The sequence below is a fragment of the Camelus ferus genome, chromosome 9, assembly GCF_009834535.1.
Source record: "Camelus ferus isolate YT-003-E chromosome 9, BCGSAC_Cfer_1.0, whole genome shotgun sequence".
NCBI classification, from domain to species: Eukaryota; Metazoa; Chordata; class Mammalia; order Artiodactyla; family Camelidae; genus Camelus; species Camelus ferus.
In genome coordinates, this window is record NC_045704.1 from 15,252,230 (window position 1) to 15,272,068 (window position 19,839).

General features: G+C 49.9%; 1 protein-coding gene across 2 annotated transcripts in view; it reads left to right on the forward strand.

Annotated features, from left to right (window-relative positions):
* NOVA2 (NOVA alternative splicing regulator 2) overlaps nucleotides 1–17,954 on the forward strand; it is a 30,979-nt gene extending 13,025 nt beyond the window's left edge. For both annotated transcript variants that reach the window (XM_032485740.1, XM_032485741.1), the window contains exons 3-4: nucleotides 1,993–2,159; nucleotides 10,716–17,954. In XM_032485740.1, coding sequence (XP_032341631.1) covers nucleotides 1,993–2,159; nucleotides 10,716–11,798 — 1,250 coding nt within the window. In that variant the 3' untranslated portion in view covers nucleotides 11,799–17,954. The remainder of the gene's footprint in view (nucleotides 1–1,992; nucleotides 2,160–10,715) is intronic.
* The last annotated feature ends 1,885 nt before the right edge of the window (nucleotides 17,955–19,839 follow it).

The window sequence follows — 19,839 nt, forward strand, 5'->3', positions numbered from 1 at the left end:
GTAAGAGTGAGGAACAGTAGCCCAAAGGAGATGGGGGATGTCAACTACACAAGAGACCCAAGACAGTGACACTCAGACATCCAGCAAGACTGGCATGCCAGGCTGAGAGATGGCAAGGGAGTAATCAGGGTGGTAACATCAGCATACTACACTGAAATGCCCACAGGACACTGGACACTCACCCCGCAGTGTCCCAGACACGCAGGCACATGCAGCCTGGTGCACATTCCAGACCTTTTACAGACCAGGGAGCCAACTGGTCCTGCAGACAGAGTCCCACCCAGGGAGAGACACACACACGTACCACACACCTGCCATGCCCAAATCAGCCTCACCACAGCAAGTCTTCATAGAGTCTTCTTTGTCTGGCTGTAATACATACACTCAGACACACACACAGATATATCAGTCCTCCAAGCAATCTTACATACTGACACCTGGGTCTGCCTGTTGGCCTCTTTCTCTTCTGTGATGCGTGAGCGCATGATGTTCACGCACATCAGTCACAGAGTCTTGTCTGTTTCCTATACGCGTGCCTTCATACACATATACGTGCATTCCATACACCAGACATCCAAGCAGTCTTGAATACCTAGTGGTGTCTGGCTACCTCTTTCCCTTACATACACACACACACGCAGACACACACACACACACACACACACACACACGCAGACACACACACTGTCATAGAGTCTCAAAGTGCTATACATTCATCATTCAGCCTCAATGCCGCTTCGTGGAATTCTTTGTTTCTTACTCTCAAACCCTTACGGACACCCAGCTCAGTCTCACAAACAGTGTACATAACCTTGAACAGCACGGCAACACCAAAGTCTTTCCTACACACAAGAGGACACACAAACGTCTTTTTGGAATCACTATGTCATGCAGTTTGTATCTCGGTCTCTCCTGCTCTTTCCTGAACACACACATACATAGATAAAGATAATTCATCCAGTCCTGCCCAAGTATACGCAAGTACACACACACACTCACCCAAACAGCCTCACAGATGTACTCACACTGGCCAGTCAGTGTCACCCAGAGTCTCTCTCCCATACACATATATGCCAACATCACCCACAGTTAGCTTCTTTTTCTTGCTGCCCCCCCAGTACACACTGACACACACACACACACACACACACACACACACACACACACACACACACACACACACACACACACACACACCATGAGGATGACCAACTCAGAACCACAGCCAATATCTGGAGAATCTCCAGTAAAGGCACCCACCCTACCCACCTTTCTCCATCCCCGTCTCCACTCTTCCACAAGTTACCTTTGACCTACTCTGCTCTTCCCTATCCACACCCATGCCCTCCCCCACCCCCAGCCCTCCATCTGGTGGGTCCAGGCAGGCACTCAGGCCTCTCTCCTGTCTCCCCCATCCCCCAGCCCTTCCCCATCCTCTCCAAAAGCCCAGAGGCCATCGCTGCAGGCTTTCAGGGGTTGCCATAGCAACGGGGCCTCGTCCCTCGTCCCCCTGGGGGTGGGCTGAGGACCCGGCCAGCCACACCGATAAGGGGGTTCCAGTTACTGTGGCAACCGTTGCAGGCCTGAGCTCTCGGCTTCTAGAAGGTGGGGGGAGTGTTGAGTGAGTGAATGGTTGCCACAGCAACCGAAAGCCGGCAAGGACTGGGAAGAGGCAGCTGAGCCCTGTCTCCCTTGCCCAGGGCTGCTGTGGGCATCGCAAAGCACTTAAGCATCATTCTTCCATCCCTGGGGGTTGTTTTCAGGGAGGGAGAGGAAGTGCAGATAATGAAACAGGGATTCCACTCACTCTCCCAGCTACCCATCAAGGCCTGGGAGCCCATGCCAGCTTGCCCAGACTTACCATGTGACCTGGGGCTACTCAGATCCACTCTCTGGACCTCAGTTTTCTCTTTCCTTTAAATGGGACCTGTCTCTCAGGAGTGCCCCTTTTCCTATCTGATGAGTGTGCCCTCTTTCTTCCTTCCTCCACAGGAACCACAGAGCGAGTATGCCTGGTACAGGGCACAGCAGAGGCCTTGAATGCTGTGCACAGCTTTATTGCTGAGAAGGTCCGAGAAATCCCACAAGCAATGACCAAGCCTGAGGTGGTCAACATCCTTCAACCACAAACCACAATGAACCCTGACAGAGCCAAGCAGGTTAGCAGGGCCAGAGACTGTGTTTCTGTAAAGCTGGTGGGGTTCTGGGAGAAGATAATTCTTCCACATCACTGGACTGCAATGGACGTTCATTGGGATAATGGCTATAAAACGTTTATCAATCAAATGCATAGTAACTCCACTACTGGGGAGTCAGCCTAAGGACTCCAGACATCTTAGGGTGATCTGATTCAGAGAGTAAAGGTCTGGGAGAATCTGACCCAGACCCCCTTCCTTATACCTCCTTCCTGGATTCTCTAGATCCTCTTTCCCTTCCACCTCATCCCGCTGTCTTTCCAAAACCATCTGCTTCCCACTTACTGTTCTCACTGGAAGTAACCTCAGTAATACCTCATCTACATACAGAAGAGTTTAGAAATGGCCTCTGGTACTTCATCTCTCCGTTAACTACTGAATAGGAGTGGCCACCATTTTGGAGAAATGGTGTTTCCTTAGGGAGAGAGGGGCAGGTCTCTGTAAGGAGGATGGCAGAGCCTCTTGGGTTATGGGGGGTGGCGTAGGGACTTGGCAAGGAGCAGATCCAATCACTTTACAGGCCTCTCCAATTGCCAGGACCACCGTGGGTACCAGACAGGTGGGCTTGCATTAAAGCCCTTGGCAGCGCGGTCCTGACTGGCTACGGATCCAAGGAGGAGGAGAACGCGGGGTTGGCTGCAGTAAATTCCCTGTTTTCTCTCCCCTTCTCAGCTCCCATATACATGAGCACACGATGCAAAGAGACAAGAAGTCCTGGGCAGACGGACAGCCCTCTTGTGAGGGTTCCTTAACGTCTGCCTAAAAGCAGAAGAGAGAGGGCCTCGGTAAAATGAAGCTGGAATTGTTGGGAATTCTTGTGGCTCTGAGGTGAGGTAGACCACGGGCCTGAGTCCCTCCAAGCTCGTGGGGAAACGGTGGCAGAAAACCCCGGAAGAATGCTGCAGAGCGGAGCATTCCCAAAAAAGACTGCGGGCTTGGGGCTTGGAGCGCGGCTGCTGTCCTTGGTGCTGAAGCAGCTCCGCTCCTTGCGCCCTGCCAGGCCTCTTCTGAATCCCTTCCTATCACAGGCCACAGCTTACCCAGTTTACACGAGGCGAGGGTATTGCCTCCTCCCTCCGCCTTGGTCGTGGCCACAAGGGGCTCCGGGTTCATCAAGAGTTTGTACGTGTTACAGGGAAAATGGGGTCAGCACCATCTGTGCCTGAGCTTCCCACCCCACCCCCTAAGCCACAGAACTCTGACTTAGTGGAGTCGAAAGGTTACAGAACCAGGATTTTTCTCTGCCTTATTACTCGTGGGCTCCAAAGAATAAGAAAGATGATGGCTGAAGGCTCAGGCTCCGGAGTCAGATGTTGAGTTGAATTTTACTCTGATAACTTCTTACCTGAGTGAACTTGAGCAAGTGACCTGATTTCTTCATATAAAATGAGGTTTATTATGGTAACTACTTAAGAGTGATGGTTAGTATTCATTAATGTTTGAAAAGCACTTAGCATGTATGCCTAAGGCATAGAAAGTTCTCCAAAAATGTTAGCTGTTGTTACGGGATTTTCTACTCAGGAGGCAGGTCTGTTCCCTATTTGCCTTGGATTTGCTGTGTTACTCTGCTTCTTCCCTTCTGTGTACCTCAGGCTTCCCTTCATTTACAGTGGGGAAGCCGGGCCAAACCAGGGATTATAAATTGCAATGCCTCCAGGATTCAGAAATGGAACATAAACGATTGGGGACTGTGGCCTCATCATAGAGATATAATACCCTCCCTAAAGGGGGAAGCTCAGCATGACTTGATTCTTGCCCTTTGCGAATGTGGACGTAGTGTTACCACATCTTCCACATTTTTCGAAAGAAGTCCAAAATATTTTAAAATAATTGATTTTTCAAGGTTGGCTTAGTTTTTAAACTGCTGTGTGGCTGTGGGCTGGCTCTGGCTAGAGCATCACCAGTTTGCCACCTCTGGGCTAGACCAGTGGTTTTCAGCCCTGGTTGGTATCTGAATCATCTAGGTAGCTTAAAACACAGATTTCTCAGGGGAGGGTATAGATCAGTGGTAGAGCCCATGCTTAGCATGCACAAGGTCCTGGGTTCAATCCCCAGTACCTCCATTTAAATAAAAAAGTAAATAAGTAAGTAAATAAATAAATAAACCCAATCCCCCCAAAAACAAATAAGAAAACAAAACAAAACAAAAAACCCTGCAGCCTGGAGCCAGTGAATCAGAATTCCTGGGGAGAAGGCCTGGGAATCTTAACATGGACTGTGGCCTGGGATAAGATCCTGGCACTACTATTCACTATCTCTGTGACTCTAAGCGAGTTCCTTACCTCTCTGTGCCCCTGTTTCCCAATCTATAAAATGTGATAATCATAATACCTGCCTTGTAGGGTTGTTGCCAAGATTAAGTAAGCTACTATATGGAAGTATTTAGAAAAGTGTCTGGCATGTGGTATGCTAGCAGCTACTGGGCTGCTGCTACTGTTGTTGTTGTTGTTACTATTATTTTTAAATCTCCAGACTTGCAACCCCCTGGGGCAGGTGTTCTCTGAGGTCTTTCTGGCTCTAAAACTCCTATAATTCTGTGGCTCTGTGATTCCAACATTCTAAACATATATTATTCATAGAATCTACTGTTCTGACATCCTGGGACTCCAGGATTCTATTGAACTGCACCTGCAGATCTCTCTAAGATGCTGTGGTTCTGCGATCTGGGCCGATCATGAAGGCCACTACTGTTTTCTGAGGGCTTCCCATGTGCCAGGCAGTAGAAGGTCACTTCAGTCATTCAGTATTCCCAATATTTGTATAGGGTAGCTGTGGTTTTGTTAGTTTCAGAGATGAGGAAACAAGTACAGAGGAAACATTTCTGGGTGAACACTGTTCCTTGGATGAAAAGGTTCCATCCTTCCCCCATTGCTCTGAAATGCTGTATCACATACTAAATACCCCTTTACTCTTAGGTCTGATTTTGTACATTCTTCTGTTCTATCCCCTTGACTTGTCAGACTTCTTTTTTTCCTAATGATTTCTTCAAAATAACAGCTGTTTTGAAATATAATCCACATACTGTATGGTTCATTATTTTTAAATGTAAAATTCAGTGGTTTCAGTATAATCACAGAGTTGCACATTGATCATCACTATCTAATTCCAAAACATTTTCACCACCCCAAAAAGAAGCCCCATACCCATCAACAGTTCCTCTCCATTCCCCTAGTCCTCTCCCTCTCCACCCCCTTCCCACCACTAGTCTGCTTTTAGTGTCTATGGATTTGCCTATTCTGAATAGTTTACATAAGTTGAGTGCTATTTCTGTGGCATTTTGTGTCTGGCTTCTTTCCCTTAGTATATAATGTCTTCAAGATTCATCCATATTATAGCATATATCAAAACTCCATTTCTGGTGGGGAAGCTATAGCTCAGTGGTAGAGTGCGTGCTTAGCATGCACAAGGTCCTGGGTTTGATCCCCAGTACTCCCATTAAATAAATAAACCTAATCCCCCCCCCCTTTTTTTTTTAAAACTCCATTCCTTTTTGTGGTCAAATAACATTTCATTGTAAGGATATACCACATTTTGTTTGTCTGTTCATGGCTTGATAGAAATTTGGGTTGTTTCTACTTTTTAGCTATTATGAATAATGGTGGTGATGAACATATATGTGGACATATGTTTTCAATTCTCTGGGGTATGTACCTAGGGTGGAATTTCTGGGTCACATGATCTATGACTTTTATGTATATTAACTTTTTTGAAGAACTGCCAGACTTTTTTCCCAAGTGGCTATACCACAGATGTGGGATTTAAATCCAGGTCTGCTCATGGGGATAACAATGACAACCATTTCTTGACCACCTACTATGGGTACATATTAATTGCATGCTCTCATGGCACCCAATGCTTGGCACATAGTAGGTGCTCAGCAAATGTTGCTGGTTTGAATGCATGGATGATGACATGCTCACAGGGACCAAGCAGAAACATAACTGAGGGGAGGCAGCTCGGTATAACCTGGCAGTGGTAGTCACTGCATGTCACCTGAAGGGCAGCCATGCACAGTTCTAGCTGACTGTGGCCGTGGTTGAATTTCTAACTCATCATTTCATTCATGATCTCTGTTAGACCTCACAGTAATCCTATGGAGGAGATATGACTATCCCCATTTTACAGATGAGAAAACTGAGTTTCAAAGAGATTATGTCCCTTGCCCAGCATCAGTGATGGTGCCAGGACTTGAACCTGAGCAGATGTCTCCAGAGTCCAAGGCAGCTTTTCAGGGATTTGTGTGCACAGATTGCAGTCTGGTGGCCTCGCTACTGCACAGTGGTTCTCACACAGTTTTAAGTGATTGCCAACATTTAGAAACTAGGATGCTTCACATTTTACAAGTCAGAATTTCCAGTTAGTCTATAAAACTCATATCAGGCTGAGTTTGGCTACCTAAATTCATATACACAAACACCCCACCACCACCACTAGGTGAGCCACACCTCCACTCAGTCCCATTCCTGCTTGGTCCTTTGGGCATGTCATCATCCATTTTTCATCCATCCATTCATTCACCCACCCTTTGCTGAGTATGTGCCAGGCACTCCTCTAGGCACTGAGAACCCAGTAGTAAGCAATACAGATGGAAATCTCTGTCCCTGTGGATCTAAAATTCTTTCATGGGAAGCAGAAAATAAACAAGTAAATAAATAGAATATGTAGGATGTCAGAGAGTGAAACTACTAAGAAGAAAAAACAGAGAAAGAAAGGAAATACTGGGGTTTTTTTTTCTCTTAATATTTTATTTGGAAAATGTTTAAAGAACAAGACAATGAACTCCGTCTACACTGCACTTAGATTCACCGATTGTTAGCATCTGCTTCATCTCCACAAACACACACATACACACATGGTTTTTTGTTTCTTTTTTCCTGATCCATTTGAAAATAAGTTGTAGGCCTCATGATTCTTCACTCCTAAATATTTCAGCATGTATCTCCCAAGAACAAGGACAGTCTCCTGTATTATTATGTTACTATTATCACTCCTATAAAAATTAATACTAAATTTGTAATATTATTTAATAAAAAGTCCATATTCAGATTGCCCCAAAATAGCTTTTATATCTCTAGAACATTTTTTATTAATGATTCTTTAAGTGTTCATGCATTGCATTTGGTGGTTATACCTCAGTAATCTTTTTTTTTTTTCAACTTTTTTGGGGGGAGGTGTAGGAAATTAGGTTTATTTATTTATTTTTAGTGGCAGTACTGGGGATTGAGCCCAAGACCCTGTGCATGCTGAGCATGCGCTCTACCACTTTAGCTATACCCTCCCCCCTCAGTAATCTCTTTTAATCTAGCATAGTCTGGGGTATATTTTTGAAGGTAGAGCCAGCAGAATTGCTGATTGGATGTTGCTTGTAAAGGGAAGAGAGGACTCGTAAGGGTTGGGCCTGAGTGGTGGATGGATCCATCTTCCATCTACTGAAATGAGGAAGACCATGGCAGAAGCGCTTTTGAAGAGGAAGATGAGGAGTCAATTTTGGACTTTATGTTTGGAATGTCCACTCAACATCATACTAGAGATGTGAGGTTGGTGGTTACAAGTCTAGAGGTGTCGATGCTGGAGACATAAACACGTAGACAAGCTTTGATCATCGGGTGGTTAGGGAAGGTCTCTCTGAGGAGGTGCATTTGTGCAAAGACCTGAATGGAGAGAGGGATGAGCCGCCTTTTCTAGGGAAGAGCATTCCAGATGAGGGAACAGCAGGTGCAAAGGCCCTGAGTCTGGGCCGAGCTGATCAAGTTGGAGGAACTGGAGGGAATCTGATATGTCTGCCGTGGAGTTAGCAAGGGACAGGGAAGAGTGAAGTCAGAGCAGTATCAGAAAACAGCATGTAGAGTTCTCAGCCCTGTCACACCTGATGTCCCCTTTCTCCTGCAAATATTTTCGCATGCCCACTTTCCTCTCTGAAATAATGTATATGTAATATGTATATATATGTATATATATATAAATAAACATAGCTACATCTGTAAGATTTTTAACAGTTTTATTGAGATATAATTCACATAAATGCAATTGACCCATTTCAAGTGTGCAGTTCCATGGCTTTATTATATTCAGACTTGGGCATCCACCACCACAGTCAATTTTAGAACATTTCATTTCCTCAAAAGGAAATCTTGATCCCCTTAGCTATCACCCCTCAATCCTCCCAGCTCCCTCCACCCCTGCTCTAAGCCACCACTAATCTACTTTGTCTCTATAGATTTGCCTATTCTGAACATTCATATAAATGGAATTATACAATCTGTGGTCTTTTGCGCCTGACTTCCTTCACATAATGTTTTCTAGGTTCATCCATGTGGTAGCATGCATCCTTACTTTGTTTGTTTAGACTGATTGCCCGTGGAGGGTATAGCTCAGTGGTAGAGCGCGTGCTTAAGCACACATGAGGTCCTGGGTGCAATCCCCAGTACCTCCAATAAATATATAAATAAATCTAATTACCTCCCCACCCAAAAATTTAGATGATAAATTGATTGCCAAATAATATTCCATTGTATGGATGTACATCTTCTATATCCCATAAGACTTTTTTAAATAAAGGAGAAGTGAATGGAAGTTGATTTGCTAGAAAGTAAGATGAATTTTAATATGTAAATGCTCAGCCCGGAGACCACAGTAGAAGAAATCATGAAATAGTCAGCTGCTCACACCTAACGTAGCCTGAGTGAGACAAGCATGGTGATCCAGAGCAGAGTACTGGATTTAAGTTTTACACATGGCATTACTACCGATGCCACAGTTTTCTCAAATGGTGAATGACTCTTGGTAAAGTTGAGAACCAAAGTACAATCATCCCTCGATTTACTGAGAGTTACATTCCTGGAAATTTCAGTAGATCTTTAAACCGTGCCAAAATAAACAAAAACAAAAACAAAACTTGGTACTTACATGTATCAGAAGGTTGGGAGATTTGGAAATAGACTTTCACCAACATGAATGTTACAGGGGACATTCAAAAGTCATACAGGACCTGGGACGGTTCTTCATTGTGAGAATCTGACTCTCAAGTTGCAGGTGCAGACATCCGGGTCCCTGCTCACTGAATGCCCGCATCTGCCCCCAGGTACTATGACAACCAAAACAACTCCAACAATTTCTCAAACACCCCTGGGGTCTGGCTTGCAGGTGGAAAGGAGAGGCAGAGATAAGAGCTTCAGAGAGTAGAATCCACTAGTCTAAGGGGAACGCGGGAAGGATTGAGAAGGAGGAATTTATGTGTAGAAATGCTCTTGGAGATGTGAAAGGAGACATCTGGTTTTGAAATATCCCCACTGGAATTAAGACTGATCAGCTTTGTAGCTGCAAAGGATGGGCTGCCCTATAACCTGAAAGGGGGACCATCATACTTAAGTGACCAGTTTTCTCCGTCTTAGCTGTAAGGTTTTGTTACCGTCATTTTACAGATAAGACAACTGTATTAGATTACAAGGGCTGTGTAACAAAGTACATGAACTGGGTGGCTTAAACAAATTCATTTTCTCGTAAGTCTGAAGACTACAGATCCAAGTTCAAGGTGTCAACAGAGTTGATTTCTTCTGAGGCCTCTATCCTTGTCTTTAGTCGGCCATCTCCTCCCTGTGTCCTCACATGGTCTTCCCCCGTGTATGTCCGTGCCCTAATCTCCTCTTCTTACAAGGACTCTAACCATATTGGGTAGGGGCCCACCCTAATGACCTCGTTGAACCTTCAAGGCCTCTTTAAAGACCCTGTCTCCAAGGGGGAGGCTGTAGCTCAGTGGTAGAGCTTGTGCCTCGCATGCACGAGGTCCTGGATTCAGTCTCCAATGCCTCCATTAAAAAAACAGAACCTTAATAACAAAGACCCAATCTCCAAATACAGAATGTGACAAATACATCCATATTCTGAGGTACTAGGGTTAGGACTTTGACATGTGAACTGGAGAGTGGGGAGGGGGCAGCAATTCAGCCCATAACAATAACAAAAGTGTGGTTGAGTGAGGTGACCACACCATAGAGCAGGGAGCACAATGGAGTGGAACCCATGAGGCTGGGTTTCAGTTCTTTCCCTGTCTGTGTGACCTTGGGGCAAGTCCTTTCATCTCCTAGGCCTCGAGTGGCTCATCTGTAAAGTGAGACTTGTGAGGCCTTTTCTAGGGGGCTGCGAGTCAGACTCAATGTAAGAAAAGGGCGTGGGCACCAAGGCAAGCTTGGAGTAGGGGTCCAAGAGGGCCCCTACTGGGTCAGTCATTAAGCTTTGAAGTGCTGGAGGGAAGGGAGGTCCTAGAGGTCCCAGGGGTGTGGAACAGGGTGGCTGAGAGGCTACTGAGGGGACTTGCAGTACTAACTCATTTTTCACCAACCAATATGGAAGGTGTTCAATATTTCTAACAACCAGTAGGACCATACTGATGCATATCAAAGGGGCATACTGAGCCTGAGTTTGGACGCTTGAGAGTCAGGGTGGGAATGACTTGAGAAGGCAAGTCATAGACTAATGTGACTGTTCAGTCTCTGATGACCCTCCCTCTGGCTCCACACGCAGGCCAAGCTGATCGTCCCCAACAGCACGGCGGGCCTGATCATCGGCAAGGGGGGCGCGACGGTGAAGGCGGTGATGGAACAGTCGGGTGCTTGGGTGCAGCTGTCCCAGAAGCCAGAGGGCATCAACCTGCAGGAGCGCGTGGTGACGGTCAGCGGTGAACCGGAGCAGGTGCACAAGGCCGTGAGCGCCATCGTGCAGAAGGTACAGGAAGATCCCCAGAGCAGCAGCTGCCTGAATATCAGCTACGCCAACGTGGCCGGCCCCGTGGCCAACTCCAACCCCACCGGCTCGCCATACGCCAGCCCCGCTGATGTGCTGCCTGCCGCTGCCGCTGCCTCGGCCGCTGCCGCTTCTGGCCTGCTGGGCCCTGCGGGGTTGGCGGGCGTGGGAGCCTTCCCTGCCGCCCTGCCTGCCTTCTCAGGCACCGATCTGCTGGCCATCAGCACGGCGCTTAACACGCTGGCCAGTTACGGCTACAACACCAACTCCCTCGGCCTGGGCCTCAACTCGGCCGCAGCCTCCGGGGTCCTGGCTGCCGTGGCTGCCGGTGCCAACCCTGCCGCCGCCGCCGCTGCCAACCTCCTGGCATCCTACGCCGGTGAAGCAGGGGCCGGGCCAGCCGGAGGGGCTGCCCCACCTCCACCCCCGCCACCCGGAGCCCTGGGGTCCTTTGCCTTGGCCGCCGCCGCCAATGGCTACCTCGGGGCCGGGGCGGGTGGCGGGGCAGGCGGAGGGGGTGGCCCGCTCGTGGCCGCCGCTGCCGCCGCGGGGGCGGCTGGGGGCTTCCTGACGGCGGAGAAGTTGGCAGCTGAGAGTGCCAAGGAGCTGGTGGAGATTGCGGTGCCTGAGAACCTGGTGGGAGCCATCCTGGGCAAGGGGGGCAAGACGTTGGTGGAGTACCAGGAGCTGACAGGCGCCCGCATCCAGATCTCCAAGAAGGGAGAGTTCCTGCCAGGCACGCGGAACCGGCGGGTCACCATCACTGGCAGCCCCGCGGCCACGCAAGCCGCTCAATACCTCATCAGCCAGCGGGTCACCTACGAGCAGGGAGTGAGGGCCTCAAACCCCCAGAAGGTGGGATGAGGCCTGTGGTGTGTGCTCCCACCCGTCTCCCTGTCCCTACTCTTCCTCCTCCTGCTCCTCCTCCTCCTTCTCCTCCACCCGCCCCTAACTCCTGACCTCAGCTCGGTATAGTCCTGCTTTTCTTGGGATGGGGCTGGGGTAGGCCTGACTGCACCCCTCCTTTCTGGTAGTCATAGGCAGGATTGAGTGATGGCTGGGGATGGGGCCCAGAAGCTCCCTCCCCAGCCCTGAACTGACCCCTCCTTCCTTCCTCCCTATGCTTGACTGGGCCTGACCCTCCTCTCCCAGGGCCCAGGTCTGTGTGATATCTGTATATATTGCATTTTGTTGATTTTAATAGAAAACAAAGCGTTATTTTCTCTTTCTTTCCCTCCTTTTTTCCCCTCCCCTTTGATAAGGATTTTTTTCCCCCTTTATAAGTTTTTGTTTCCATATGGGAGGAGGGGAGGGAGCCTCTGGGTCACCTAGAATGAGGGGCCTCCCTGAAACTACACCCCACCTCTCCTGCTTCCAGCTCCAGATCTGAGGGAAATGATGGGAGGAGAGGGAGCAGAGGAGTCTGAGCTGAAATGGGGTGTTTGGAGCAGGGACCCCAGAGTTCCCAGATTTTCTCAGCTAATCTCCCCCCACTGGAGTTGCCCCTCCTAGGTGCAACTTTTCACTCTTGTTGTCAGATGGTAAAGGGGTGTGGGGGGTGTGCGGTGCTGCTGGGAATGAGGCCGGCTCTGGGATTCGGCCAGTCTGGTGGGTAAGACTCTTGCAAGAGGCTAGACCAACTTCCTGTGGCATCTCCTGTGGCTTTTCCTAGAGTAATGGGTATGAAGATCCCTGTTGTGATGTCACTGAGTCAAGTACTTTCTAGGAGTGCTTCTGGCACTCCCTGTGATGTCACAGGAAGTAGCTGCAACCAGAGGTCATGTCCTATGACGACAGGAGAGACAGGTACTTCCTATGAGGTCTCAATGAGCCTTCCTTGAAGGTTACTTCCGTGATATCATGGAGGCATGTTACTTCCTGTGATGTCATCAGGGTGACGCATGCACTTCCTGTATCGGGCCATGGCCAGTCACTTTTCCTCCTTCTCTACCCACACCCCTCTTCGGTGAGTCTTGGCTTGGGGGTCTTCCTAGGAGGAGAATAAGGGGAGGGACTTGGATCTAATCTGGAGGACTCTGAGGAAAAAGACCCACTACTGTCAGGGTCATCTCCATCCAAACACACCAAGTCCGACTCACCCGGCAGGGAAGGGTGGGAGATGATGCTAGTGAAAACCGTTAAAGACCCCCATTCCCACCCCCGCCTTTTGTGTGCATGCTTGTGTCTGCGTGGCTTTGTTTCGTAAGTCTGGTGAGCCAAATGTATGGTGGCTCTGTCAGGCCACGGTGGCCCAGGAGCGTTCAGTGAGCTATGGCAGGGTCTCTTGAGCCAGAATGCTTCGTGTGGTCTAATGTATTAGATTGACTTGTGCTTTCCAGCAAGCTGGAGTACTCTGGTGGTGTCTGATGGATCAGAATGTTTTGGTGCTCTCACCATAGGCTCTGAGGACCTAGAATGTTCTGATGAAGTCTGCCAAGCCAGGCAGCCCCGAGAGTTGGTTTGTGAGTGGCTCCCTGGGCACTGTGGCTGTGGTCAGCTCTAAGACCTTGTTGGCAGGCTGAGTTTTTGGGGCCTGATAACCCTATGGACTTAGGATAGCTGAGACCCACCTCTACCCCTGTCCATCTCCCCCTCCCCCATGGAGACCACCTCCACTTCCTCCAACCCAAGACAGGGCCCTCCGTGCCCTGGTTCCATCATCAGCATCTCTGGGGGAGGGGCACCCCATGCCCACCCTCTCCTCCAATTGTCCCCCTCCTAGGTCTTCCAGACCCTTCCTTTCTCCATGGCTTTAGGGGAATCCGGCCTCCTCGTCTCTCTCCCAAAAAAGGAGGGAAAAAAAGCCAGAGACAATTCCCGCCCTTAAAGCCTGGAAGACCCCTGCCCCTCGCTAGAGAGCCACCCCCAAATCAAAATGTGAAAATCCCTAGAAAGCAATAGCCTTCAAGGTACCTTGCACTGAATTTCCCACCCCAGCCCTTCCACCTGATGGGAGGCTGTAGCTTGGGCACTAGGGTGACTTTTTCCATGCCCTCTTCATCTCCAGGGTGGGGGGCAGACTCCATTTCCCCATCCCTCACCTCCCATTGCTGCTGCCCCCACCCCTAATCTCCAGACTGAACCCAGTTGGAGATTTGAGTGCCAAAACAATTCTTGATGTAACTTTGTACATATCTACCGTCGTTGGGGGCTCTTGGGGTCAGAGGTGGAGGTGGCCCTGTGGGCCATTGCCCCCCTTCCACCTCGCAAAAGACCTTACAGTATTTCACAGTATCTCCACCCACACGTGGGTATTGCAGTATCTAGCTGGACTATTCCCCCTACAACTGCCCAGACCCCCAGAAGGAGGGGAAGGAGCCAGGGAGAGCTGAAGTAAGGTCTGGGAGTAGGGAGGTGGGATTTGAAAGCACTCATTTGCATATCATTTGCATCCTCAGCTGCCCTTGGCTTCTCAGATGCTTTCTGTAGACCTGTTTCTGGGTCCCAATCAGCAGGGTCCAGTACTCCTCTCACACAGACACGTCTCTGGAGGCTGGGCCTCTTGAAAAGTGTTCCCTTGGGGTATCTGTGTGACAGCCCCCTCCCTATTCACATTTTTGGGGGACCCCCTACCCCACCAGCCAGGGCTATATGAAAGATAGTTAGCTAGCTCAGTGAGCTAGTTCACTCACTATATTGGTGAGTGGAGAGCCACACCCCTTTTCCCATTTTACCCTAGGAAACTCACTCTCCCGTCTTCCCCATCCCTTAAAAGTCCCTTCTGCAATCTGACCTCAATCTTTTGTGCTGCAGTTTGTCCAGAGGGGACACAGATGTGGGGTCAGGGATGGGGATCATTGAAAAACCCATCACCTCTTTTTTTTTCTCCTCTTCTTCTCTGTTAGCCAATCAGATCTCAGAGACTCTGAGTGGCCTCCCTGCACCCTGCTCTTCAGCACCCAGTAGGTGCTTAATAAGTGTTTGCTGCATTGAATTGTCTCTTTGTTCTTTCCCATTTGCCCTCCAGCCCCCAACACCCCCCACCCCTAGCGCCCCAGCATTTTCCCCTTTCTGGCTCCCAATGGCTTTCTCCTTTCTCTCCCTGTGTCTTCCATTGTTACCTGTCCTGTCTCTATCTTTGTCTGTGTCTGTCTTCTCCCTCTCTTCCACTCTCAACCCCCTCCCTTACTCTGTTTCCCCGTTAATTAAAAAAAAAGTGCCAAACTTCCTTGGAACTGAGCCGCTCTAGGGGGAGGGAACCTCAGATAGAGGGGAGCAAGTGGGACCATCTCTCTTTGAGGAGGCCCCTAAGAGGCACTGAAAAAGTCTCTGGACACTTAGCTCAATTGGGTCCCCCTTCCTCAGCCCTCCTACCCCTGAGTTTTTCTTAGAATCTTTGTAAGAAAAAAAAAAAGAGAGAAAAAAAAGTTCCCTTCAACTAATCCCTAATCTTTTGGATTCCCCCCAGTTTCCACCAGCCAGGGAGAACCCCACTTGCCTCCTTTGGGCAAATCTGTAGAAACTGGGGAGGGGGAGACAAACTCAACCCCTCCTCCTCTGGCCTGAGGGATGGTGCCAGCTGGATTTGAGAGAAGGACCTCAAAGCACTTATGAGAAGAAGGGGTTCAATGTGCCAAATTCACCTCCTTCATCCCCCATCTCAGGGGGTCTCTGAGCCAACCTGCCCTTCTTCCACCCTGTCCCAGCCATCTCTACATGGGTAAGGAGGCGGCACTGCAATAATTATTAAGGGATCAGAAGGCAAAGATCGGGCCATTTTTATCCGCCCTAACGCCTGCCCTGGACTTGTAGGTGGGAATTATAGGTATCCCAAATGGAGTTCGGTAAGAGTCCGCTTAATAGACGATGGGGGACCTATACTTGGAAGAATACGGTACCACTCTTCTCTAAGTGGTATTTCTTTTCCCCTTCTTCAACCCCAAACCACTCACCATCCCCTTGTTCTGTTTCTCCTGCCTATCCCTCCACCCCACGCCCTGTTTATTTTGTTTCTGATTGGTGGCCTACTACTGTTTGGAAAGTGAGTGGATTCCCCTGCGTTGATTATTGCTTTTTCAAGACTGGAATTAGAGGTTGTGATAGACTGAGCAGCGGAAAAAAAGTATTAACTAAGAGTGGCGATGAGGATGGCATTTGGGGCGTCCAGGCTGCTGACTGGGTGCACACCTATCGCCACAGCCAGTCAGGCCTTCGCTGTTAGCTGCGGACCTGCCCCCGCCGTCCAGAACCCCCAGGCAGGTTGTCGCGAAAGCCTGAAATGGATGTCACGATGGGGAGAACGGGATCGCGATGCCCAAATTCGGGTACTGCGGGCCAGGGACGCTGGTTTTACGGCTCTCGTGGAGTCGCGACACCCAGCCCTGCTATCGCGATCCCTCTCCACTGCAGTCAGCCGCCTGGACGCCTTGGTGGAGGGGGCTTCCCTCCGTTGCGCCGCTGCCGTTACGTGTCTGGTCCGTCTCAGAGCCCTCCTCCCGTTGGGTGGGGGACTGATGGGTGGCCGGGAGGGACGTGGGGAGAGTCTCGGCGAGGGTGGTGGTGGTGAAGGCGGCTGGTTTTTAACCCTTTCTCAGCCAGTCCAGGATACTCTTGCCTCACAGAGATAATTGGGGGGGACTGCCTAATCCCCCTCCCCTACCCGCTTCTTCCCCCTCCCCCACCCTCAAAACCACCAACCTCTCATCTTCTAAGTGACTCCATCACCACCGGCCACCGGGACCTGCGGCTTCATTGCTCCAGCCCGCCCCACTCGACCGTCAGACTCGCTCATCGAACTCTTTTTGATTAACCCTTTCTGTGTTCATCCCACGGAAAACTGTGTGTCCGGCGGGGGGGAGGGAGGAGGCGAGGGGCAATAGCTACCTTTCCTCCATCTCCTCCCACCGCCCATGCCTCCCCACCCGCACCCCATCCCATGCCCCAACCCCATCCCTCACCCCTCGGGTATTCCCGGCCTGGGGATAGAGACCCTTTATAAATATCTATGCTGTTTGGCTTTGTCCCTTTCAAAGGCAGGGTCAGGGGCGTGGCCTCCCCCAAGTGGAGAACTCACTCTGGCCCACTCCTTTCTGTGCCCCTCCCACTCCCCACCCCTTCACTGTAAATAGTCACTTTTGTACTGGGTTTGAGCCAGGGGTCGTGGGGAGTCATTTTTTTTTTTCTTTGTGTTGGCATCTCAGGCCACTGGAGGCATGGCCCACATCCCGGTTTGATTTGGGAGAACCCCAAGATGTGTTCCCTCACCTACCCCCAGTGTTAAGGATTTCAGGATACCAGTATTACTCCTAAAGGGATGGGGACACAGATTCTCTGGCAGGGAGGTGGGAGAGGTATGAAAAGGTGTAGCCTGAAAGGATGACTCAGTTTTCCCCATCTGAGAAATGGGTTCATTCTCCAAGTTCTCTATGGAGCCCCAGTGAGAGAATGGTGGAGTCAGAGGAGTTAGAATCTCTCTTCCCTCTTTCTCTGTTTGGGACAGACAGGGGAGGAGAATGGAGGTGGAGGTAGGACTGTCTTTGGAGAAATGATTGCTAAATCCTTGTTCGGACCTTAAGCTAGTGCCTCTCAGGCGTGTTCTCTCTCTTGGAAAATGGCGAGGTAGGAACTGGAGGACCCCTAAGGCCCCTTGGGTACCCCCAATCCTTAGATTCAAAGCTCCAAGCCCAGGACTGGCCCCCTGCCTGCTGCCCAACTCCCACATTTCACTTCTTGGGCCCAGACCACCTGCCATGTGGCCATGCCTCCAGTGCTTCCATTCAACCCCCTCTAACTGATTCCTTCCATCCTCTGCGACCAGACGCTGCCCACCTCCTCCCCACCACCTCCAGAAGCTCCTGGCTGGGGCCCACTGCCCTCTCCTCTCCCCCTCCCCCCATTACCATGCCTGGGCCATGCCCACCCCCCACCCACCCCCACCTACCCCCCCAGTGTCCGTCGTGTGACCTAGTGCACCATGTATTAGCTTCCATGGTCCCCACCCCGGCCCCCACCACACCCCTCCCCCCCACTTCTCCCTCGGCGACTTCACCTTTTTTTGCCGCGATAAACGCCATCTCAGCATCTGTGTCTAATGTTGTCTTTTTTGCTTGACATCACACACTCCTTCTTAACCCATCCCCTTCCCTCTTCCTCTTCCCCGCACCTCCACCCTCATCCTGAATTCTTTCCCCCTTTCCCCCAGGGCTCTGGGCATCTAGGGGAGGAGGGTGGGGGGACCCCGAGGATGGGCCCTGGGGAGGGGGTAGGGAAGGGGCAGATTGTTCTCTCTGGACTGGGTGACCGCCCAGAGTGCACCTAAGCAGAGCAAGTGGCCCGGGTTAGTTTCCAGGGCCTCAACGTCCAATCAGGAGGACTGATACCACCACCACACATACTCGGCACCACAATCCCACAGACACGCTTGGGGATGCACATCCCCACACAGCATCACAAATGCACAGCCCCAGGCAGAGTCAGGACAGCCCAGGGTTATGGTTTCGGAGTCGGGTAAGTTTAGATCCCAGGGCTGCTCTGTAACCCTGGGACTTCAAGCCTCTGAGACTCCATCTCTCTGTCTGTAACATGGAGATTTTTTAACAATGTTATTTCTGTAGTTTATGCTAGGATTCCATGTATCATTCACTTTAAAACATTTATTGAGCACCTGCTGCAGGTAAGGCACTGTTCTAGGTGCTGGAGATAAAACAATGAACAGAAGAGACTCAAATGTTTCTGCCTTCATGGAGCAGACGTTCTACTGGAATCTGGAAATTCTTCCTTAGCACAGAACCTGGCACGTGGGACTAAAGACAATTCAGAGACTGCAAACCATCAGCCAGCAGGCAGGTCTGGTGCCACATCACCCCACTTGGCCTGAACAGTGTTATGCAATTTTGGTGCCAGCATTTCAACCTTGGGAGACTTGGCCTGAAAATGTGCCCCTCTCAGGAAATGAGATGTGGCATTCCCTGAGTGGCAACTGCCACCTGGTTATAACTGGCTGGAGTGGGGCAGTCACTCATTGCCCACCATCCAGGGTAGCCAACCTCAGCCCTTCCTGCTCATTTCTGTCACATGGCTGGCCCCTGGCCACGTTTGTGTTTGCAACCCCGTGGTAATTGTTTAATGCTAACCTCCTAACATTTTGGAGGTGTCAGAGATGCAGCTGGGCAAGGGATGATGTGCCAGGCATGAGGAGGGATGAAGTTGGAGGTGGAGAGACAAAAGAGGTAGGTTTAGGGGGGAGGGTGTAGCTCAGTGGTAGGGCACGTGCTTAGCATACATAAAGTCCTGGGCTCGATCCCCAGTACCTCCATTATAAATAAATAAATACATACCTAATTACCTCCCTCCACCAAAAAAAGAGAAGTTTAGGGGGAGGCCAGATATGGTGGTTTTCGTGTGACCAGGGCACCTTGCTTCCTCTGGCTGGGTCTCAGTCTCCACATCTGGAAATCACCCGACCAAGCTGTATTTACCTTCTGGAATATTCCAGAAGGATTTTGCAAGAAAAATCAGCCCATTGGTACCTGACACAGGGGAGATGCTCAGCACATGTGATCACTGGCACGAAATTTCCAGCTGAAAAATAACAAAAAAAAATTATTCTAGAGGGGGTTGAGTATAGCTGAGTGACAGAGGACATGCTTAGCATGCATGAGGTCCTGAGTTCAATCCCCAGTACCTCTGTTAAAAAAAAAAAAAGCAAACAAAAAACAATGATTCTAGTGAAAGACAGAAACCAAGAGAGGCGATGGAAGGTAAAAAGCAGACTGAGGTGAGGACAAAGTATGAAACAGATTGCAGTGGGGGTGAGAAGGGCAGACACGGAGAGGAGTCCTCAACTCCTTGGGGTGTATTTTTTCATTCATTCACTCATTCATTCATTCAGCAGACATTTATTGAGCACCTACTATGTTCTCAGACATGGAGACATGGCAACAACCTTGACAAGCCACGGCTCTCG